This window comes from Arvicanthis niloticus, chromosome 23 (assembly GCF_011762505.2).
Source record: "Arvicanthis niloticus isolate mArvNil1 chromosome 23, mArvNil1.pat.X, whole genome shotgun sequence".
Lineage (NCBI taxonomy): Eukaryota > Metazoa > Chordata > Mammalia > Rodentia > Muridae > Arvicanthis > Arvicanthis niloticus.
Window position 1 is genome coordinate 5,886,033 of NC_133430.1, and position 18,857 is coordinate 5,904,889.

Genomic DNA, 18,857 nt, shown 5'->3' on the forward strand with positions numbered 1-18,857 from the left:
TCGGGCAGGTGAGGTCCGGCTACCTGGTGTGCAGCCCTGGTAGCCTCCATGCAAACACTCCTTAACTCCAGCTGCAGACATGCTCCTGGACCTCAGCGACCTGCTCCAGGTAGACCACTCTCCTTCTTAAGTCTTTCCTGGCCTGGGCATTACAGAGCCATAGCTGTGCTTTCATACACAAACTGGAAGTCAGTTTATGCTGCTGCCATAGTAGGTAGCCTGTGCTCAGGGTGATGAATTTTGTGTGGCCAGAGCTTGGGACCTCAGCAGGAGAGGGCAGCTCACAGGCACAGCATTATCCAAGGACTGGTGTCTCAGCCTTAGAACTGCTTGAGAAACTCTTGTGAAACTTACTCCAAGGTAAAGCAAATTCTTTTTAAAAAGGGAATATTGGACCCATGCATGTATTTCAAACTATGGAAACCCCTCATAAGCACAGCCTAGTTAGGGTCATTACCTTTCTGGGTTCAGATAAAGTAGGTTTTTGTTGCATTGCTTGTGTTTAATTCCAGGTCTCATGTAGCCCTGGTTGGCTGGGAACGAAGAAATGTGCCTGCCTCTGAAGTGCTGGGGTTAAGTGAGCAGTGCTGGGGTTAAGTGACCAGTGCACTGCTCACTTGGTTGTTTTGTTGTTTTTTCTTTTTCCTTTTCTCGAGACAGGGTTTCTCTGTATAGCCCTGGCTGTCCTGGAACTCACTCTGTAGACCAGGCTGACCTCGAACTCAGAAATCCGCCTGCCTCGGCTTTCCAAGTGCTGGGATTAAAGGTGTGCTCCATCACTGCACGGCTAGTGTGCTGCTCACTTGTAAATAACTGAACATCATGGCAAGCTGCAGCTAGGGACCTCCAAAGGCAGTGAAGGAGAGAGGGACATCCTGAGTGCACTGTCACACCACTGATAGAGCTGTGCTAGAGGGCTGGATGGAGACTCCCTGAGAGGTCTCCAGGCCACACCCTGAGCTGTGGCAAGGCCGTGAGGTCCACACTGACACTGTGGAGTAGGAAGCAGAATGCCCAGAAGCTTTGCCCTGAAGGGAAATCCTGATCTGGGTGCCTGCCAGGGGTTCTGAGAGCCGACAGGCCAGATTACTGTTCCTGTTTGCTTATGCATCAGTGCCCACAGAGACTGACGGTCCCATTCCAGTCAGAGGGTGCCTTGTATTTTTGTCCTTCCAGCTGTCTTTATAAATGGCATCTCTCAGCAGCTATTACTTACATTTTTTTTTTTTTTTTTGGTCAAGCTAAAAATAACCTGCTGGAATTGTGATAATCCATTGACTCCATCTTTGAATGTGTTGTGCTCAGTTCAGAGCATGGTCACATGACTATAGCCAGCCTCCCAGGAAATATGGGGGCCAGGGCCAGGCAGCTCCAGAAGTAGCTTGAACACCTCTTAGAGGAAAAGAGAGGCGCACTAGTCAGCTTTAGCGTCACAGTTCTGGAAATGGGAGAACAGTCCAGCCTGTTAGGATAGAAGATGACACGTTGACAGGAAGGGCTGAGGTTGGGCCAGCTGTGTAGCTGGATGACTACAGACTACTCTTGTTTGGTATGGCTCTAGTGCCAAAATGGGGGCCTAAGGGGGACTGCAGGTGAGAACTGTACAAGGTTGTCCCCGTCCTGGGGTGTCCATGGCACGTTCTCCCTGGGACCTGAAGACAGTTTTGCTCTTATCTTCGTGGGGTGCATACCCATGTCCATGAAGGCCTCTAATGGGGCTGGCTGCTCCGAAGAAATCAGTGAAAGTACAAGTGGCAGAGAGCCTGTATCTAAAGCCTCACTTTTCCCTGGTTCCACATAGACGGCAAAGGTAGGTAGCTTTCATCCACAAGCACAAAATGAGTTGTCAGTGTGGCAACTAATAGTAATATTAGGATGCCTGGAAGCCAGGTGTCGTGGTACACAAAGGCCCTCTCTAGAAGGTATTTTAAAATGTTTTTTGTTTTAGATTAATTTGTATGAGCATTTGCCTACATATATGTGTGTGGGCCAGAAGAGGGTTTAGGACCCTCTGGAACAGGAGTTACAGATGGTTGTGAGCCACCGTGGGGATGCTGGGAAACAAACCCAAGGCTTCTGCCAAAGAAGCAAGTGCTCTTTACCATAGAGCCAACCCCTAAGCCCTAACTCTCTAACCCCTGGAAAGTGTTGTTAAAACTTTTAAATTTACATCTGAAGTCTATTCAGAGAAGTCTTTCTTTCTGTAGCGTTCAGGTCTCATTGTCAGCCATGTCTACCAGTACCTGGATATCTGGAGGGGCCTGAGAGGCTGCTCGGGAAGAGTGCTCCCATGGGAGCACACAGACTGCAGACTTAACACATGCTTACATCACATGCATGTACTTACATCACACATTCCCGCATGTTTACATGCCATTTACAAGTACACTCACTCACATAGGCCATATAGTCATGCACACCATAGTTTTGTAGATAACCCTTGAGACTTCAGGAAGATAAAGAATTACTTCAGAAAGTGCTCTGTGAGCCCCCAGTCTTTGTGAAGACATCAGGAAGATAGTACCTGTGTCCACAGGGTGAAAAGTGACCAACCCACTGCTAATTTGCTATGGTGGCTAAACCTGGCCTTCTCAGCTGGGTTGGCTCACTAAGCTGACAAGTCACAAACTCCCCTTTAGTCCTGCATGTACATGAAGACACCATTGTGTATCATTCCATAGACTGTCTTGCAAACATCTATTCACCTTCATGCCAGGAAAGGGGGCTTAGCAAAGGCCCACAGGTAAGGAACTTCTTTCAGGAGGCCAGAGGCAGGAGGCTAGACCAATCACATGTGTAAGGCCCACAAGTCCCAGGAGTGGTCTAGCATGAGTGCAGTGAGGTTTTCAGGGAGCTGAGGATGGGAGGGGCCTCTTAGGGTTGGGGCAGGCCTGAGTGTCCCAGGTTAATCTATTACAGTATTACACTGAGGTACTGAACTGCATGTTAGGGGTTATGCACACTGGCTAAACCTTTGCTTCCCTGACAACTGACAGTGCTCCTACCACTCCAACCCTTGGTACAGCCCTTCTGGGATGGACTTATTCCCACTGCTTACCTCCTGTGGCAGAGAAGAGAGAGCTATGGCAGGTGGCCCAATCTGGGCAGCAGGCTTCATGGCAGATAAGGATTTGAGGTGAGGGTATTGGAGGAAACAACTGGGATTCCAGCAAGGAAACAGACCCGTAGGACCGTAAGGTAGAGGAAGAGTGGCCACTGTGTTGTGCACTGCTCTTCTGTTGGTTCAGAATTAAGTCTGACTCTACTGCATTACTTGCCATACTCTAGTGGGCACTTTTCTAAGCAACTGTCGAGAAGGATTAGGGGAGTTTGGGCAGCCATACAGAAAGGGGGTGGGCCCTCCTGGTGTAGAAGCCAGTAGAGGAGGCACTGGTGTGGACTTAAGATAGCCCAGCGGGGGTCTCTGGTTCTTTGAAGACTGAACAATGAAACAGGTACTTTAAAGAAAACAGCAGCTGAGCTGGTGTGGCGGTGTTTGCCTTTACCCAGCATTCAGAAGGTAGAGGCCAGCCTGATTCCAGGGTAGCCAGGGCTACCCAGAGAAACCCTGTCTCGAAAAAACAACAGAAATTATTTTAAAAAAAGAATGGAAAAAAGCAGCAAATGTTTTCTTGAATACCAATTCTGTGTTCTTTTTGCCACAGGTTAACGTGTACGTGTTGGGGAAGACGTTTCTGCTCTTGGCGAGGGAGCTTTGCATCAATGCACCAGCTATAGGTAGGTTGGGTTCCGACAGGAAACTAACATGTGCTAAGGTTCTCAGAGTAGAGGGATGTCAGGTCAAAGTAGAGAACACCAAGGCTTTAAAAAAAGGTCTCCTAAAATGTGTAGTAAATACAGCCAGCAGGCTGTTGTCGTTGGTACAAACTCAGAAGGCTACGACTGCCAGTGCCTGTCAGGCGTGGCCCAGGACACAAAGAGAAAGAGTCCAGTGCTTCCTGTTGGGAACCCGTGCTGTGTGAAGCAGGTGCCTTGAGAAAGGCAGGGGCCGCCTCACAGCTGAGGGAAGCCCTAAGAACTGGGGCCCTGTAGCCATGGTCTTTGCCATATGCAAAGATGGGGATTGTATGGTTTCTGACACATCAACGTATGGTAAAGAGGCACGGCACAAGGCTAAAGCAGAGGGTCTGGGAGTGGAGCTTTGAGTCCAGCAGGGCCAAGCGTTGGTGTTAGGCACACTGGGTCAAGGCGCATGCTCTCTCCCCAAAGACCACTGCCCTGCTGGTGGGCCTTTGAAGGCCAGCTGCTTTCCCAGGACAACACGACTGCAAGGGAGGACAGAGACTGAGGCCCAGGGAGCCTGCTTTACCCAGTACCCACAGCGAGTAGGCAGCCGAGCACAGCCCACTCTTTAAATCTTACCCTGCAGTAGAACCTGAGGCACTTTTAACAAAGGAAACACCCTTCTGCAGAGTTCTCCAGCCCTTGAGAGGAAGACAGCCCAGAAGCCACAGGCATCTTAGGAATAGATGAGCTTCCCCTAAGATACGGTTTGATTTTAAGAGCTCTGCATGCAGACTCATACAGACAAGATGTCCTTTTCAGTAGAACTGAGAAAGAAAGTGCCCCAGTTAGTTCCTGCAGTCATCTATCTACATGTGGCTCGTGTTCTGTGAAACCTTTATTACGAAAATTCACTTAAACAGGATGGAGCTATTTTCAGTGACTTTTCAGCAATCTGTGGCTTTGCCTCAATGTAGGCTGGAACCACTTAGAATCCAAAGGGGGCGGGTCCTGAAGCTTGGGTGTCACTGGACAGGGATCTGGGACTACCTTGGACCCAAGTCCGTCTTCCACCTGTGGAATGCCATCTAGGGTCAGTGGACATTGGCCGTGAAAAGTCAGGTTTCAGACGGTGGCTGAGATAGTAAAGCCAAGCCTTTAATGGTGTCAGTAAGGCAGCTGGCAGTGTCCCGCACCTCCACTGCACTTACTGGGTGGACTCCATGGAGGAAGAGCCTGGTGGCAAGTCCACTCTAACCCTTACACCTCAGGCATAGAAGATGAGCTCTGGAATCTGTCCACCCTGAACTCCAGTCCCATTGGTACTGTCCGAGGAGCACTGGAACTGGAAGGCCACCTTTCCACACTGCACTTCCGTCATTCCTTCTTGCCCAAAGTAGCTGAGCTCACTGCCATCCAGGACAGCACTGGCAGTGTAGAAGGTATCCTGCTCCACCTGGACTGGGTGCTCAAACCAGACTGGGAATGTGTTGCTGGAGCCATCTGAGACAAACTTGGTGAGGTTCTGAGCCAGGACCATCCCTAGCCGTTTGAGTTCAATCTTCACGCTGTACTCCGCCTTCCCAGAACTGGACCCATATAAGCCCAGCCCAGCAATGAACACCCTTCTGTCCACCGCAAACTGGATGCTGTCACAGCGCCCACGGTACCTCCACTGGTTACTTCGATAGGCAGAAGACTGGAAGCGGTGGCACCTCTGTGGAGCAAGGCCCTTCCTCTTGGTCAGGGGGAAGTCAAGGAGGGGCTTTTTGGCAGCAGTGTACCAAAGGAAGATGTTGTGGGTCTCTTCTAAGGTCAGGATATCTGACTGGGCAGCACCATTGGCAAACTCCTCCAGGGTCATAGTTGGAATCCGGACCAAGTAGAGGGCTCTTCCCAAAACATGCCTCTTGTTGTGAGGAGTGACTGGGAGGCCCTGTCTCTTGCATTCTGCCTCCGCCCAGTTCAGGACGGCCTCGAAGACCACAGCCTCCTTGGTATTGAGGGCCTCCCTGGTCACAATGATCTCCAGTGTCTGCCGGTCAATTTCACAGAAGCCTTCGGACCTCAGGGCCATTTCAGCCTGTGCATCAATGACTTCCCAGCATCGCTGGGTCAGTTCCGGCTCCTCAAACAGTCGGCTCTGGGACAGCAGGACACAGGCATTTTTGGCTTCCAGACTTGTTTCCAGAAAGTTGACGCAGGCCTTGGCTAGGGCAGGCACAATGTACTTCTTAGCAGCATACAGAGTGGCAAGCACTGTGTCCGCCTCCAGATCTATTTCATCGCTGTACATGTACCTGGGTAAGGCAGGGACTCTCCTGGGGAGCTGCAAGGGCTGAGGAGCTCATGGGCTCCCTGCACAACCTCTTGGGTTGTAGCAAACATGAAGGGGACTATTGGAAGGTAACCACCCCATCCTTCCAGACCCAGAGCACAGCACTTACTTTAGCAAGACCAAGAAGGCAGCAGGCTCCACATCGGGAATGTGGATTTCTGACTTGACTTCTGCAAGATCCCCGTAGAACATGGCATAGAAGACGGAGCTGCCAACAGCCAGGACATACTGTGGAGGAAAGAAAACCACCTGAGCTACAGGGCAGTAAACAAGGCCCAGGGAGACGCACCTAGCCAGGCCCACCAGGGGACAGGGCTGCGCCCCTACCCACCTTGTGGGCGGGCACACGCCTGGCTGCCCCCAGAGCCCCCACGATGAAGTGGACGTCGGCCATCAGCTCGTTGTTGAACATGAGCGCATTCCTGCAAAGGGCAGAGGCACACGGGCTGGAACGGCGCGCGCCCGGGCTCCAGAGCCCGGGGGCGGGCGGCGGCTCACCTCTCGCGCAGCGTAGGATGAAAGGACTGCCAGTTGGGGCTCTCGGGATTGTTGTTGTCTGGCAAGGGCGGCGCAGGCAAGGGCGGCAGCGGGGCGGGTGCCAGGCAGGGCGGGCAGCAAAGGCCGACCTTCGTGCTCTCGGCCGCGCCCGCCGCGTTGCTGTTGGCGATGTCGGTGGCAGTAGCTGCGGAGGCATTGGCGGGCGGGTACAGTTCCGCGGCCATCTTCGCTCCTGCTGGGGCGGGCTCCGCACTGGTCGGTGCTGCGCCGCGCGCTTTCGCGCTGCGCCGGGGCCTGGGAAGCGGCTCTGCGAGCACCAGCAGGGAGGTTAGGCACTGCGCCACCCGCCCATGCAGGCAGGCGAGCGGCAGCAGCATGGGGCCACGCCGGCCCTGCCCGCGGCCCACCAGTACCCCGCACCCCGCGCCGAGCCCACGGCCCGGCCGCAGGGGGCGCCGTCCCGCCCGTACCCACTGCTGCGGCGCCGGCGTCTCTCGTCACCGTGCGTCAAGACGCGGCTTCTCAGTCCAGAGCCCCGCCCCTGGGTGTGTATGTGCTGAAGCCCCGCCCGGGTGCCCAGGTTTAAGGGCGAGATGTACTTGCATCTTCTATCACTCAGAAATGAGACCTTGTCAACAGCTCAGGTTTTGAAAAAGAATTTCTCCGTGGACGAAATGAGTCTCAGACGCAAGGCTTGATCGATCTCCCCTTTTGTGTCTGGCTTCTTTAAGGAAGCATAAAGTCAAGGGCCGTACACGTTGTATTATGTCAGAATTTGTTTTTCTTTCACGAGTCCGGACCTCATGTACCTCAGGGTGGCCTTAAACTCTCTATGTAGACTTTTCTTTTTTAAGTTAACTATTCCAGTGTGTTACATTTTGTTTTTCAGTTTATCTAGCTGAAGGGTGGACTCCAAAGTGGACTCCATATCCCAGCTGTTGTGATCATAGAAAGGGAATTTTATCCTTTCCAGATCCTAATTGCAATTCTTTGGGTCTTTACCTAGAAGTCAGATGGGTGGATAAAATGGTCGTCTTCATTTACCGTTTTTATTCTATGTGTTTTTACTTTATGTATATGGATGATTTGTCTGTACCTGGTGTTTGCAAAGTCCAGAAGAGGGTGTTGGATCTCCTGGGACTGGAGATACAGATGGTTGTGAACTGTGAGGTGTGGGTAGATGGGTACAGGCTCTTCTGCAAGAACAACAAGCACTTTTAACCACTGAGTCAGTCATATCCAGCTCTTCGTCCTTCCCCTCTTTTTTTGTTTTTTTTTTGTTTTTGTTTGTTTGTTTGTTTTGTTTTGTTTTTTGAGACAGGGTTTTTCTGTGTAGCTCTGGCTATGCTGGAACTCAGACTCGGAGATCTGCCTGCCTGTGCCTCCTGCATGCTGGGATTAGAAGTGTGCACTACCACTGTACAGATACATTTACCTTTTTGAGCCAACTTTGCAGCGGCCTTTGTTAGTGATTGTATTATTTTTTTCAGTCTCCCACAGTGTGCACAGACTCTTTCCTCTCATCCTGCTAAACCTTGTTATAATTTGCTGGGTTTTGTAGAGGCTGTGTTAGTGGATATGAAGTGGTATCTCGATTGCTGATGTCAAGCACCCTTCCGTGTTTCTTGGTCATTGGTATATGTTCTTGGAAGAAGTATCTGCACAAGTCATTTGCCCACTTTCTAATCAGTTGGCTTTTTCACTGCATTGAGCTCTTGAGTACAGATGTTTTCTCCCTCTTTTGTGGTTGCCTTGTCTGGGGACAGACTCCTTTGCTATGTTGATTCTTTGCCATCTGAAGTTACCATGTTTGTCTGTTTTTGCTTGTGTTGAAGCATTGCTCTGTCCCTGTGGTTTTGCTGTTGTTTGTTGTTGTTGTTGTCTTTTTAATGTGTACATCTTTGGTCTCTTTGGTCATAGTACTACATGTGACAGTAAACCTTGTTTCCCAGCCTGTTTGCTGAAGAGACTACCCTTACACTTGTGTCTTTTTTTTCCCCTTTCATTTGTTTGTTGGCTTTTTTTTTTTTTGAGACAGGGTCTTGCTATGCAGCACTGGCTGTCCTAGGACTCACTATGTAGACCAGGCTGGCCTTGAAGTCCTAGAGATCCATGTGGCTCTGCCTCCCAGGTGCTGGGATTACACGCAGGAGTCGTCAGGCCCGTCTTGGTTTCTTTGTTCTTTCATATACATACCATTTTCATAACTTCCACAGACCGTGTGAAAGGATCACTTTGTGAGGCAGAGAATTAAAGTCTGTTTAGTAAATGTAGTCCAGTGTTGTCTTTCCACCTTACTCCGTTCTCCAGACTTTATCTTCTTTTTCACCTTTTTTTGGTTTAGACATTTGTATTTTCAGTGTTTCTTGCATCGCATGACTCCAGCTCTGTCCCCATGTGCAGACAGACTCCACTCCTTAAAGAAGATAAAGCAGGATGCTTCAGGACCTCCATCTTCCCTGTCCGCTTAAACCTCCCTAAGTCCTTCTCTAGTTCCTTGCCCTTGTAAGACGTGGGGTCTATCCGTGTTGTCTAGGCTGGCTTCAAATTCTAGAACCTGAGGGTCCTCCCTCTTCATCTTCCCGGTAGCTCAGGTACATTTATAAGCCAGAGTCTGAGTCTCTGTGTGAGCTGGAGTGGGCCCTTATATGTGTGGTCTCATGCAGTCACTTTGTAAAGGTCAGTTGGCCTGGGCAGAGGGCTGGTTATCAGTCAGCAGCTCAGCTCACCTCCCTTTCTTTCCCTTTTTCTGTCTGGAAAAACAAGATGAACTGACTGATTGCTTCCCCAGTTTCTCCAAGACCCCTTCCCCCCCCCCCCCGCCCCCCCCGTTATCTGCTGGTGCTCTCCAAGCTGCGTGCTTCTCCAAGCTGCATGCTTCTCCGGCCTGAGAGCGCCTTGATCCCTAGTCGGTGGCTTTGTTTGTCAGCACTAATGGTGTGGTAACGATGAACTGAATTCCTCAAGTGACTTGGTTGTTCTTGCTGGCCCCATTGGTGAACTCCATAAACCTGTGACTACAGTTTCAGTACTCAGCAGAGTGCCAGGCACTAAGAAGAAGCAACTGAATGCATGCTGCACCTGTGTGCCCACTGTGCTAGCTTTGTAAGCTGCTGAGCTGACAGCGGCCAGGACATTGGGGAAATTCAGAGGGTGCCGTGCATAAAGAGCCCGTATCTGTCCTGTCCTCTGACACGCCTCACTCTCTGAGAGAAGGCGGACGTTTTCCCCTTCACCTCTGCTATCCATGCCCAGAACTGTACCATGTGAGGGCAGCAGTTTTTCAGGCACAGTAAACATAGCTGCCAGCTAAGGGTCCCAGAGGCTGTGTTTCAGGGGAGGCGACCTCAGAGCCTGTGTACATGGAGAAGTGGGTAAAGTCACCCAACTGTGGGCTTCTGCTTAGTGCTGTGTGTACACCAATTTATAAACACTGTCGTGTTATGTCTACTGTGCAGACCCATGCTTGTACATTCCACGCTTTGCTCATCTCCTGGAGTTTGGGGAGAAGAACCATGAGGTATCCATGACAGCCCTGAGGCTTCTGCAGAGAATGAAAAGGGATTGGATGCACACGGGCCGGCGTCCCTCTGGCCTCTGTGGAGCAGGTACAGTGTGGGCCATACGGCACTTGGGTAGCATTTTCTATCCTGACACTTGATAAGTTCACACATGTGTGTGGGAGGGTGATTGCAGTCAAATTTCAGGCCCAGTGCATAGTAGGTAAGTTGAACTGTAGTCATCTGTCTTGAGCCTTTAAGCTGTCAAGCCCATGAGTAGTTCCAGATTGTAGTTGCAGAGTCTTCCTTATATAAGAGCTGTGTCATAAACCCCAGGGCTGGCCTGGCCTTCTTTACTCCTTCAGGACTCCGGCACGTCCTCCCTTTTTGGATTCTGCAGGCTCTGAGATAAAACACCTCAGAGGGTGAGATGACAGTGGCAGCCCTAGTTCCACCCCAGGCGTCCGTCCACTCATGGCAAGTTGCCTCTTTGAGCATGGATAGTAATATGGCCTCTCACTGAGACGCTGAGCCTTCGCTAGCCCAGCAGCATGGCTGTTCTGGTTGTGTCTGTAAGGACCTGGTCCTAGACTGAGAGGTCCCTACTCAGGAAGAGTCCAGACCAGCAGGGGCCTGTTCTTTTGTAGCATCCATCTTTCTATCTCTCTGTAAAGCCTGGTACCACATCTGCACTCAGCCAGTGGTAGGGTGATGCTACCTCAGACTGCTTGCATCTGAAACCTGATTTCCACATTTCCACTGCAGATCCTAGGGCCCCTTCACTCACTATTGCCGTAATTTACAGTTGTCAGCCAGAATCCTCGACCAGCCTTTCCCAGCTTTACTATATCCTCAGAATCCCCTCCTCCATCATAACCAGGAGGTTTCATGTTTTAACACAGCTCAAAGTTAATTCATGTGCTTTGAGGAATTTTAAGAAATTCTTGAGTTTCTTGTTTCAGTTTCTTGTATGTTTAACAGTAGAATGCAGTATAGCCTCAACCCAGAATAAGAAGAGGACTGCCACTGCCCAGGACTGTGCACACCATAGGTCTATTCAGGGAAGGCACAGCAGACACATCCTGCACACACTTGTTCAGCTGTCACTGGCCAGAGTTAAGGCAGACTTTTGCTTGCTTTCATCTCTATAGGAGTTGTCTGGTAATCTTTCTTTCTTGTTTCTTTCCTAGCGCTTTTGGTTGCAGCCAGAATGCATGACTTCCGGAGAACGGTCAAAGAGGTCATCAGTGTAGTCAAAGTGTGTGAGTCCACGCTGCGGAAGAGGTGAGCGCGTGGGCTCTGTGTGATGGCCGCTGCCCGTCTGTGTGTGGGAGCGACTTCTGCCCTGGGTTGCCTGACCCTTGGGAAGAGCTTGGCTTATTACCCTAGTGTCTCTTGAGTCTAGTAGATTGTTATGTATGGAGGCTTCCCACCTCACAAACTGGAACCAGGCAGAAAAGCTGCTTTGGAATATCACCAGAGGCAGCCTCGTCCCATTTGTTGTGGTCCATTCTGGACTTGAAGGTCCAAGTGACTTGTTGCTAGAGTTGGTTAAACCTCCCTATGTCTCTGATGGGCCAAGGCTCTGTGCCCAGCTCTTCTGGCTAACCTGGGCACACTGAACATGCTGAGGACTTGCTGGGACCCCACTAGGTGACACGTGTCACAGGCTTTAATGCTTGATGACTGTTTCTGCTGAAGGGATCTGCCATAGTACTTTCTAGAAGCAATCAGAAAATTGTATTTTGCCTCTAGTATCTTTAAAAGTACTTTCAAAAGTTTCTACTCCATTATTTTTTTTTTGCGTGTCTATATGCACATGTACACACATCCACAGCACACACATGTAGAGGTCAGAGGACGATGTGCCGAGGCCAGTTCTTTCCCTCTGCTCTGTGGTCCTCAGGTCCTTCACGTTGCTAAGCCAGTCTCACAGGCTCTTCTTTAAGATGTTCTTTTCTGAGATACACTACTTTATGTAGTCCCGGCCAACCTAGAGCTTGCTGTGTAGACAAGGTTGTCCTTGACCTTAACCTTGCAGAGATCCTCCTGCCTTTGCCTCCTGAGTGCTGGGATTAAAGGCTTGTGCTACCACACAGCCGCTTTTTTTTTTTTTTTTTTTTTTTTTTTAATTTTGTTTATTTTTATTTTATGTGCATTGGTGTTTTGACTGCACGTATGTCTATGTGAGGGTGTCAGACTCTTTGAACTGGAGTTACAGGCAGTCGTGAGCTGTCATGTGGTGCTGGGAATTGAACCCAGGTCTTCTAGAAGAGCAGCCAGTGTTCTTAATAAGCCATCTCTAGCCCCTCCTTTTTTTAAAATTAATACATTTAAAAAATATGGTGTGTGCAGATATGTGTATGGAGATCAAAAGACAACCTGCCAGGATTGCTTCCCCTTCACTAACTACACAGGTGCCAGGATTCAAACTCAGGTATCAGCCAACACCCTTACTTGCGGATCCATCTTATTAAACTTAAATTTTTATTTTATTATTTTATTAAAAATTGTAGCCACGCACTTTTGTGCTCCAGCTCTAGGGACCTCAAGGCAGGAGGATCAAGAGTTCAAGTCTTCCTCAGCTACATAGTAACTTCAAAGCCAGCCTGGGCTACATGACATTCTAAAAGAAAAAAAAACCCAAAGCAAACACGTTATCCACTAGTATGTGCTCATGCTCACAGTGATTGTGAAGCGGAGGCCTGCAGATGAAGAGTCAAAGGCTAGCCTATCAAAGTGGCTCAACAGGTCAAAGCATTTGCCTTTGCTGCCAAGCCTGACGGCCTGAGTTCAATGTGCAGAACCACACGGTAGAAGGAGAGAGCTGAGCCTACAGTAGTCGTCTGAGCCACTTGTGCTTTGTAGCACCCGTGCACGATAGGCACATGAGCACCGCTCCCATAAGTGCACTACATTTTTTAAAGAAAACAGAGAGAAGTTGATAAGATTTAAATTGTTGGCTGTCCAGAAGGGCCTACTCAAGTTGTTGGTCGGGTAGAGCTGGGCCTTCCCTGTGGGATGTCTGAGGCTCGGAGGTGTCAAGCATGGTGCCATGGCTCCTCTGCTTTCCTGTCCTAGGCTCACAGAGTTTGAAGACACTCCCACCAGTCAGCTTACCATTGACGAGTTTATGAAGATCGACTTGGAGGAGGAGTGTGACCCCCCCTCATACACGGCTGGACAGAGGAAGCTGCGCATGAAGCAGGTGGCTGCATGCGTGCCTCCCGTTAGCACTCTGGTTTTCTGCATCTGCTCGCCGACATCCTCATATCTCTTGTTCTCTGGGCTGCTGACTTGCTCCTCTGTGGGCCTTGAGAATGAGTCTTAGGAATGTGCTGCATGTGGAGGGAACCTCCTGGCCACCCTGAGGCTCATGGCGGGTTTCCTCCCCTGACCCATTGAGCCATCCTCACAGCCAAGCTCTGTTTCTGGTTTGTTCCTTATCATCGAGGCAGCTGCCACTGCAGCCAGCCTTTATTTCATGTCACTGAGCTTGTGACTTTGCTCTCATGCTGGGACTGCACTCAGCAGGGGAAGGCAGAGGGCCAGAGGTGGGTTGCAGCTGAGTTTGGGGGACTATAGGGGGTACATTCTGCAGATAGGACAAACCTGACCCTGCCCAGGCAAGTTAGTTGGCTTGCTTTTTGTTTTTGTTTTTGTTGTTGTTGTTGTTTTGTTTTGTTTTTTCGAGACAGGGTTTCTCTGTGCTGCACTGGCTGTCCTGGACCTCACTCTGTAGACCAGGCTGGCCTTGAACTCGGAAATCTGTCTGCCTCTGCCTTAAAGGCGTGCGCCACCACTGCCTGGTGGAGGTTTAGCTTTTAAGTTCTTGGGCATTTAGAAAGGCTGCTTCTGTCCAGGCCAACATGCATGTTGTTTGGAAGGAGAGGGCCAGGCCTACAACTCCATTCTGATGGCATCCCACAGCCTTGTCACCAATGACATATTGAGCATTTGACTCACTCCTCACCAAAGACCCTTTTGTCTTTCAGCTGGAACAGGTCCTGTCAAAAAAGCTAGAAGAAGTTGAAGGTAACTAACCAGTTCTCTCACACACACTTCCTTTTTGGTAGGAAATGGACATGCTTATTTTTTGCTTTTAACACATTTAGGTGAAATATCCACTTACCAGGATGCCATTGAAATTGAGCTAGAAAACAGCCGACCAAAAGCAAAAGGGGCTCTCGCCAACTTGTCAAAGGATGGTGAGTCCTCCCTGCCATTATGGGCCATGAGGGCCCTAGGCCAGCACCCCTAACCCTCCCTACTCACTGACCCATGACCCACCCCTGGCTACTCTGTCACTGCGTACACTGAAGCACTAACTTCATATCGAGTCACTGCAGGGACGCCCTTCCCCGCCCAGCCATTCACTGGCTGTAGAGGAGCTTCAGCCTTGCCTGTGCCATCCTGGGGAGCCTGCTCTCCAGCCCAGCTGCTCACAGGACAAGGCCATGACTGTGGGGTGCTCTTACATATGCCTGTGTGGTTTGCTGTGGGCTCTTCTGAGTTGCTATGAACTTTGTGTTGCTGGGTAGCTCTCCTCTGCTGTGCAGACTGAAAGCCTAAGTTCCTGCTCCTTCCTTGGCGCCTGTTCTGGGGAAGCTTCTCTGGGCATCCCTGTGATTGTTCTCTTGTGCTCTCTGCCCGTCAGACTGGTGGTGTGCTAACATCCTGAGCCATGCCAGGCAAATGTGAATGTCCTTTTTGTGTTTGCCGACACTTGCTTATGTTCCATGTCCACGTTAGGATTACCTTGTCTATGCCACTCCAGCCCACTGTCTGTCTCACGTGTCAGCGTGGGGGAAGCTGTGCAACTTGTCTTTCTCTTCTTCTCTAGCTTCTAGCTTCTCTTCTGTCTAGGCTTTGCGCCCGTGCTCGTACCACGCTGCTGCCTTCTGTGCGGCTGTTGTAAGTAGCATCTTTCTTCCTTTGGTTTTGGTTCCCATGGCAACTTGCAGCTTGACAATAGCATTGACCTCTGTGTACTGCCTCCTCCTGTGCAGTGTGAACTCTCTCGTTACCTGTACTAGTTTTCAGTCATTTTGCCGTTGGGTATCTGATGCTGTCGTCTGCGTACAGTGATTCTGCTGCTCTTCTCTACCAGCTCTTCCTTTTCCCTACGTCTGTCTGACCCCGCAGCATCTTGCTGATCTTGGGACAGTCGTATATCCTCACTTGAGCTCCCATGGACTCGAGTGCACGTGCCGGGCACACTGTCATGGTGAGTAAATGCCCACGCACTGCTGTCGAGTTGTTTTTTTTTTTAATCTCCGTGGAAACGAGGGTTTCAGAGGGCCATGGTATCTCGGGAGACCACAGGAGATCGTGCAATGGGTGAATATGAGCCAGTGTCCTCACAGTCACACCACTGGGTTCTCCCTCATTCCTTGAGGGCGTCATTTGGGCCTTAGTAGCTGCCCTACTCATACCTATCCAGGGCTTAGGTCTGTATGTTTGCAGAGTGGTTTGCTACTTTTGATTTCTCTGTGTAGTGGTTTTCTTTGTGATCTTTTCTTGACTTGCATAGTCTTGTTTTGTACCTAGATTATTGACTGTTGAGTAAGCATCTGCTGCATGTTCATACTCTGCTGCCTTCTGTTTAGCCACTCACTTCTGCCTGGCTTCCTCCTTCCAGTCTTACTCCGCCTCCAGGTTACCTGCCTGACTTCTCTGTTCTGAGTCTGCTGGCTGTGTGCATTTGGGGCAGTGGACTTCTTGTGAGAACTGTCCTGTTTGCAGTTTCTTAGTCTCAAGATATTTCCTCTCTTTCACATGTGAGAGAGCTATGGAAATTCTGGGGGTAAGGCGTGTTCTGCTACGGTCACTAACTCCTGCCCTTGCTGTACAGTGATCAGAAGCAAGTGCTGATTAGTCCCTCCTGGGGGCACACAGTTTCCATGGACACTGTAGAGGGGTACCTTGTGTTGTTGACACAGAGGTGAGGCTGTCCCACTGTCACTATTGATAGATATTGAGAGCCTTCCTGCAGTGGCCCCTCATCCACAGAGATAGCCACTGCCTTGTTAGGATCTCCAAGGCTTCTCTTCTCTTCTACAGGAGGCTCTTCGCCACCCCCAAGAGCCTATCCCTTGGGGCACACGTGGGCCCAGGTGTCAGTAAGTCTCCGCTTGTCCTTCTCTTTCATTTTATGCTCACCTGGGGGACTTCTCTAACACAGCAGAGACCATGTTTGCGGTCTTGATCCGATCTGAAGCATCCTTCTTTAGTGGTTTGAAGTAAACTTGTCTACTTAATAAGCCTTTAGAGTTCTCTTGGTCTTAGCTGTTTGTTCTAACATCCCTTGTGTAATTTTTTATTCCTCTTTTTCTTGAATCCTACCTGTGTCTCTCTTCCACATATCATGGCTTTGGAGCACAGCAGCAAACAACTAGCTGGACATTCTGGGTCAGTCCATCCAGGCTAGGGGCAGGATGTGCCTTTCAGATCAAACACCGAAAGGCATGATGTACACACTGCAGGCACCTTTGGCTTTTGAGCATTGACTGTGGATAGCCCTGGTGTCAGGTGAGACCAGCACACAGTCACTGTGTTCTGCCACTGAGATCTGTCCCTGCCCCATCTTTGTGTCCTTTGTAATGGCACCCACCTTTCCTCCCCACTCCAGGCTGCCACTGGCCACTTTCTGTCACAGAATTAGTGGTCTTTTCTAGTCTTTTGTGCAGAAATCTTTTACAGACACAGTGTGTTCCCTTGCCTTTCCTCAGCATGGTCTTGGTGCTGCCCATTGGCAGCGTGGCCCTTTGTGTTGGTAGTTGGTGTAGGTGTGGTGAGGAGCATAGCACTCCTGTCCATGCACCTGCATCAGTCCTAGATACTCCTGTGTTCGGTCTCATTTGATACTCACTTCTGTGGTACTGGGCAGATGGAATTGTTGGGCCTGGTGGAGGTGGTGTTGGCAAATAGTCTTCACAACATTGTCAGTATGGATGTAGCCAGTCGCCCTGTTTTCTTGCCTTCCTCTCTGATGATGTCACCCATGTGTGTGCTGTAAGTTCCTAGCAGTCTTTTGACGGTAGAAGCAGCTCTCATTCTCTGACTTGGTTTGACTTGGAGTATGTGTCAGGGCTCCATGGCTCTGTCCTCTCCTCTGCCCTTCAGGTGTTCTCTGTGCTGGTCTCTGTTTGCCTCTTTAGATTTGGGTTCTGTTTGCTGAGTGCAGGCACTGTCTGTGTCCACACTGTCCTTTCAGACGTCACCTGGAAAGAAGCCATGACTCACCTTTGTCTTATAGTGTCTTTCACAGGGCAGGCATTATAGTTTTTTTTTTTTTTTTTTTTTAAATCATGATTCTTTCAAAATATATCTGTGCTTTATGGGGTCTGTTTTAGTGTTATTGAGGTGTTTGACCTAACCCTAGATCACAGACATTTTGTCTTTGAGTATTCTTACCCTCTGAGATACCACATGTAAGCCAGTTTTGCACAGAGCATGAGGAATAAGCCAGGTTTTTCTTGCACGTGGGCAACCAACACCATTTGCTGCCAGGACTGTGCTTTCTCTGCTGCAGAAAAAGTCATGCTTTTTGGTAGTTTTGTGTTCTTGGTTATTTTGCAGCTTTGCAAAAATGTTTCTGTTACAAAAGTGGGTTCTCTCTGGCTTTCTGCCTGGTTGACAGGTGGTGTGCGAATCGTGTGTCCCTAGGCTCCGGTGAGGACGCCACATCCAGCCCATTCTGTGAGGAAGACACTGAAGATGAAGAGCTGGAGGCTGCTGCCAGCCACATGAACAAGGACTTTTACCGAGAGCTCCTGGGGGAGGATGGCGGCCCAGAGGCAGCAGAAGACCCTGATGGGGGGAACAGACCCCTCGCCCTGGAGTCCCTACTTGGGCCCCTGCCCACAGCAGCCAGCCTGGGCATCTCCGACTCCATCCGAGAGTGCATCTCCTCCCCAAGTGGGGATCCCAGTGAGTGCCCTGGGACAAGGGAAGTTTACATCTGAATGGCCCCTGCTGTAGATTGGACCAGAAATATGATGGGCTGGGGTGAGGCACTGCTAGGCCCCTGTGCAATAGTCGTGCTGTGATAAATACTTGTCAGAGGCAGCTGTGGGGAGCAGCTCAGCCTCACAATTCCAGGGTACAGTTCATCCTTTCAGGGACGACAAGGTGGAACTCAAACAACTAAAATCACTCACAGCCACAGACAGTAGCAAAAAGAAAAGAAACACATCATTGCTCACTTGCTCCTTTGTCCTGTTTTACCTAGTTTAGGACTGACTCCCTGCCTAGGGAACAGTGCTACCACAACAGTCTGGGTCTTTCTGTATCAACTAGTATTCAAGGTAGCACCTCACAGATTTGCCCTCAGACAAACCTGATAAAGATGTTTATTCCATTGAGACTCTTCGAAGATGATTGTAAATTGTGGAAGTTGATGTCTAAGTCATATCATACAAGGTAAAGAGTTGGGTGTGCACCAGCATACTGAGATGCCAGCTGGCCTGTTATCATTGTGAGCTCTCTGGTATAGCTGAACTTCAGGGGCTCCCAAATGACTAAGAGAGGGAATCTGGCATAGCCTGGAGTCATGCAGTTGGAGGAGGAGCAGGCCATTCTTTTTGTTTGTTTGTTTTAAGAATTATTTATTTTATGTATGTGAATACACTATCTGTCTTCAGACACACCAGAAGAAGGCATCAGATCCCATTACAGATGGTTATGAACCACCATTTTGTTGTTGGGAACTGAACTCAGGACCTCTGGAGGAGCAGTCAGTGCTCTTAACCACTGAGCCATCTCTCCAGCCCGGA

At 49.9% G+C, this 18,857-nt stretch overlaps 2 protein-coding genes across 7 annotated transcripts in view; one reads left to right on the forward strand and one right to left on the reverse strand.

Moving 5' to 3' along the window:
* Brf1 (BRF1 general transcription factor IIIB subunit) overlaps positions 1 to 18,857 on the forward strand; it is a 51,820-nt gene that overhangs the window by 16,424 nt on the left and 16,539 nt on the right. For 4 of the 5 annotated variants that reach the window (XM_076920978.1, XM_076920980.1, XM_076920977.1 and 1 more), the window contains 8 exons: positions 78 to 109; positions 3,666 to 3,738; positions 10,039 to 10,188; positions 11,271 to 11,364; positions 13,162 to 13,288; positions 14,076 to 14,115; positions 14,196 to 14,288; positions 17,749 to 18,012. In XM_076920978.1, coding sequence (XP_076777093.1) covers positions 78 to 109; positions 3,666 to 3,738; positions 10,039 to 10,188; positions 11,271 to 11,364; positions 13,162 to 13,288; positions 14,076 to 14,115; positions 14,196 to 14,288; positions 17,749 to 18,012 — 873 coding nt within the window. Of the gene's footprint in view, positions 1 to 77; positions 110 to 147; positions 3,137 to 3,665; positions 3,739 to 10,038; positions 10,189 to 11,270; positions 11,365 to 13,161; positions 13,289 to 14,075; positions 14,116 to 14,195; positions 14,289 to 17,748; positions 18,013 to 18,857 lie in introns of those variants that run through there. The other variant, XM_076920979.1, reaches the window with a different exon arrangement.
* On the reverse strand, positions 4,625 to 7,095 carry Btbd6 (BTB domain containing 6). 2 transcript variants are annotated; one of them, XM_076920981.1, is made up of 4 exons: positions 6,581 to 7,095; positions 6,414 to 6,504; positions 6,192 to 6,310; positions 4,625 to 6,044 (listed from the first exon to the last, which is right to left on the reverse strand). In XM_076920981.1, the coding sequence occupies exons 1-4, from the start codon at positions 6,955 to 6,957 to the stop codon at positions 5,012 to 5,014; spliced, it is 1,620 nt and encodes a 539-aa protein (XP_076777096.1). In that variant the 5' UTR covers positions 6,958 to 7,095; the 3' UTR covers positions 4,625 to 5,011. The 2 variants fall into 2 exon arrangements, with proteins under 2 accessions (XP_076777096.1, XP_076777097.1); XM_076920982.1 differs by lacking the exon at positions 6,414 to 6,504 and having other exon boundaries at positions 6,581 to 6,714.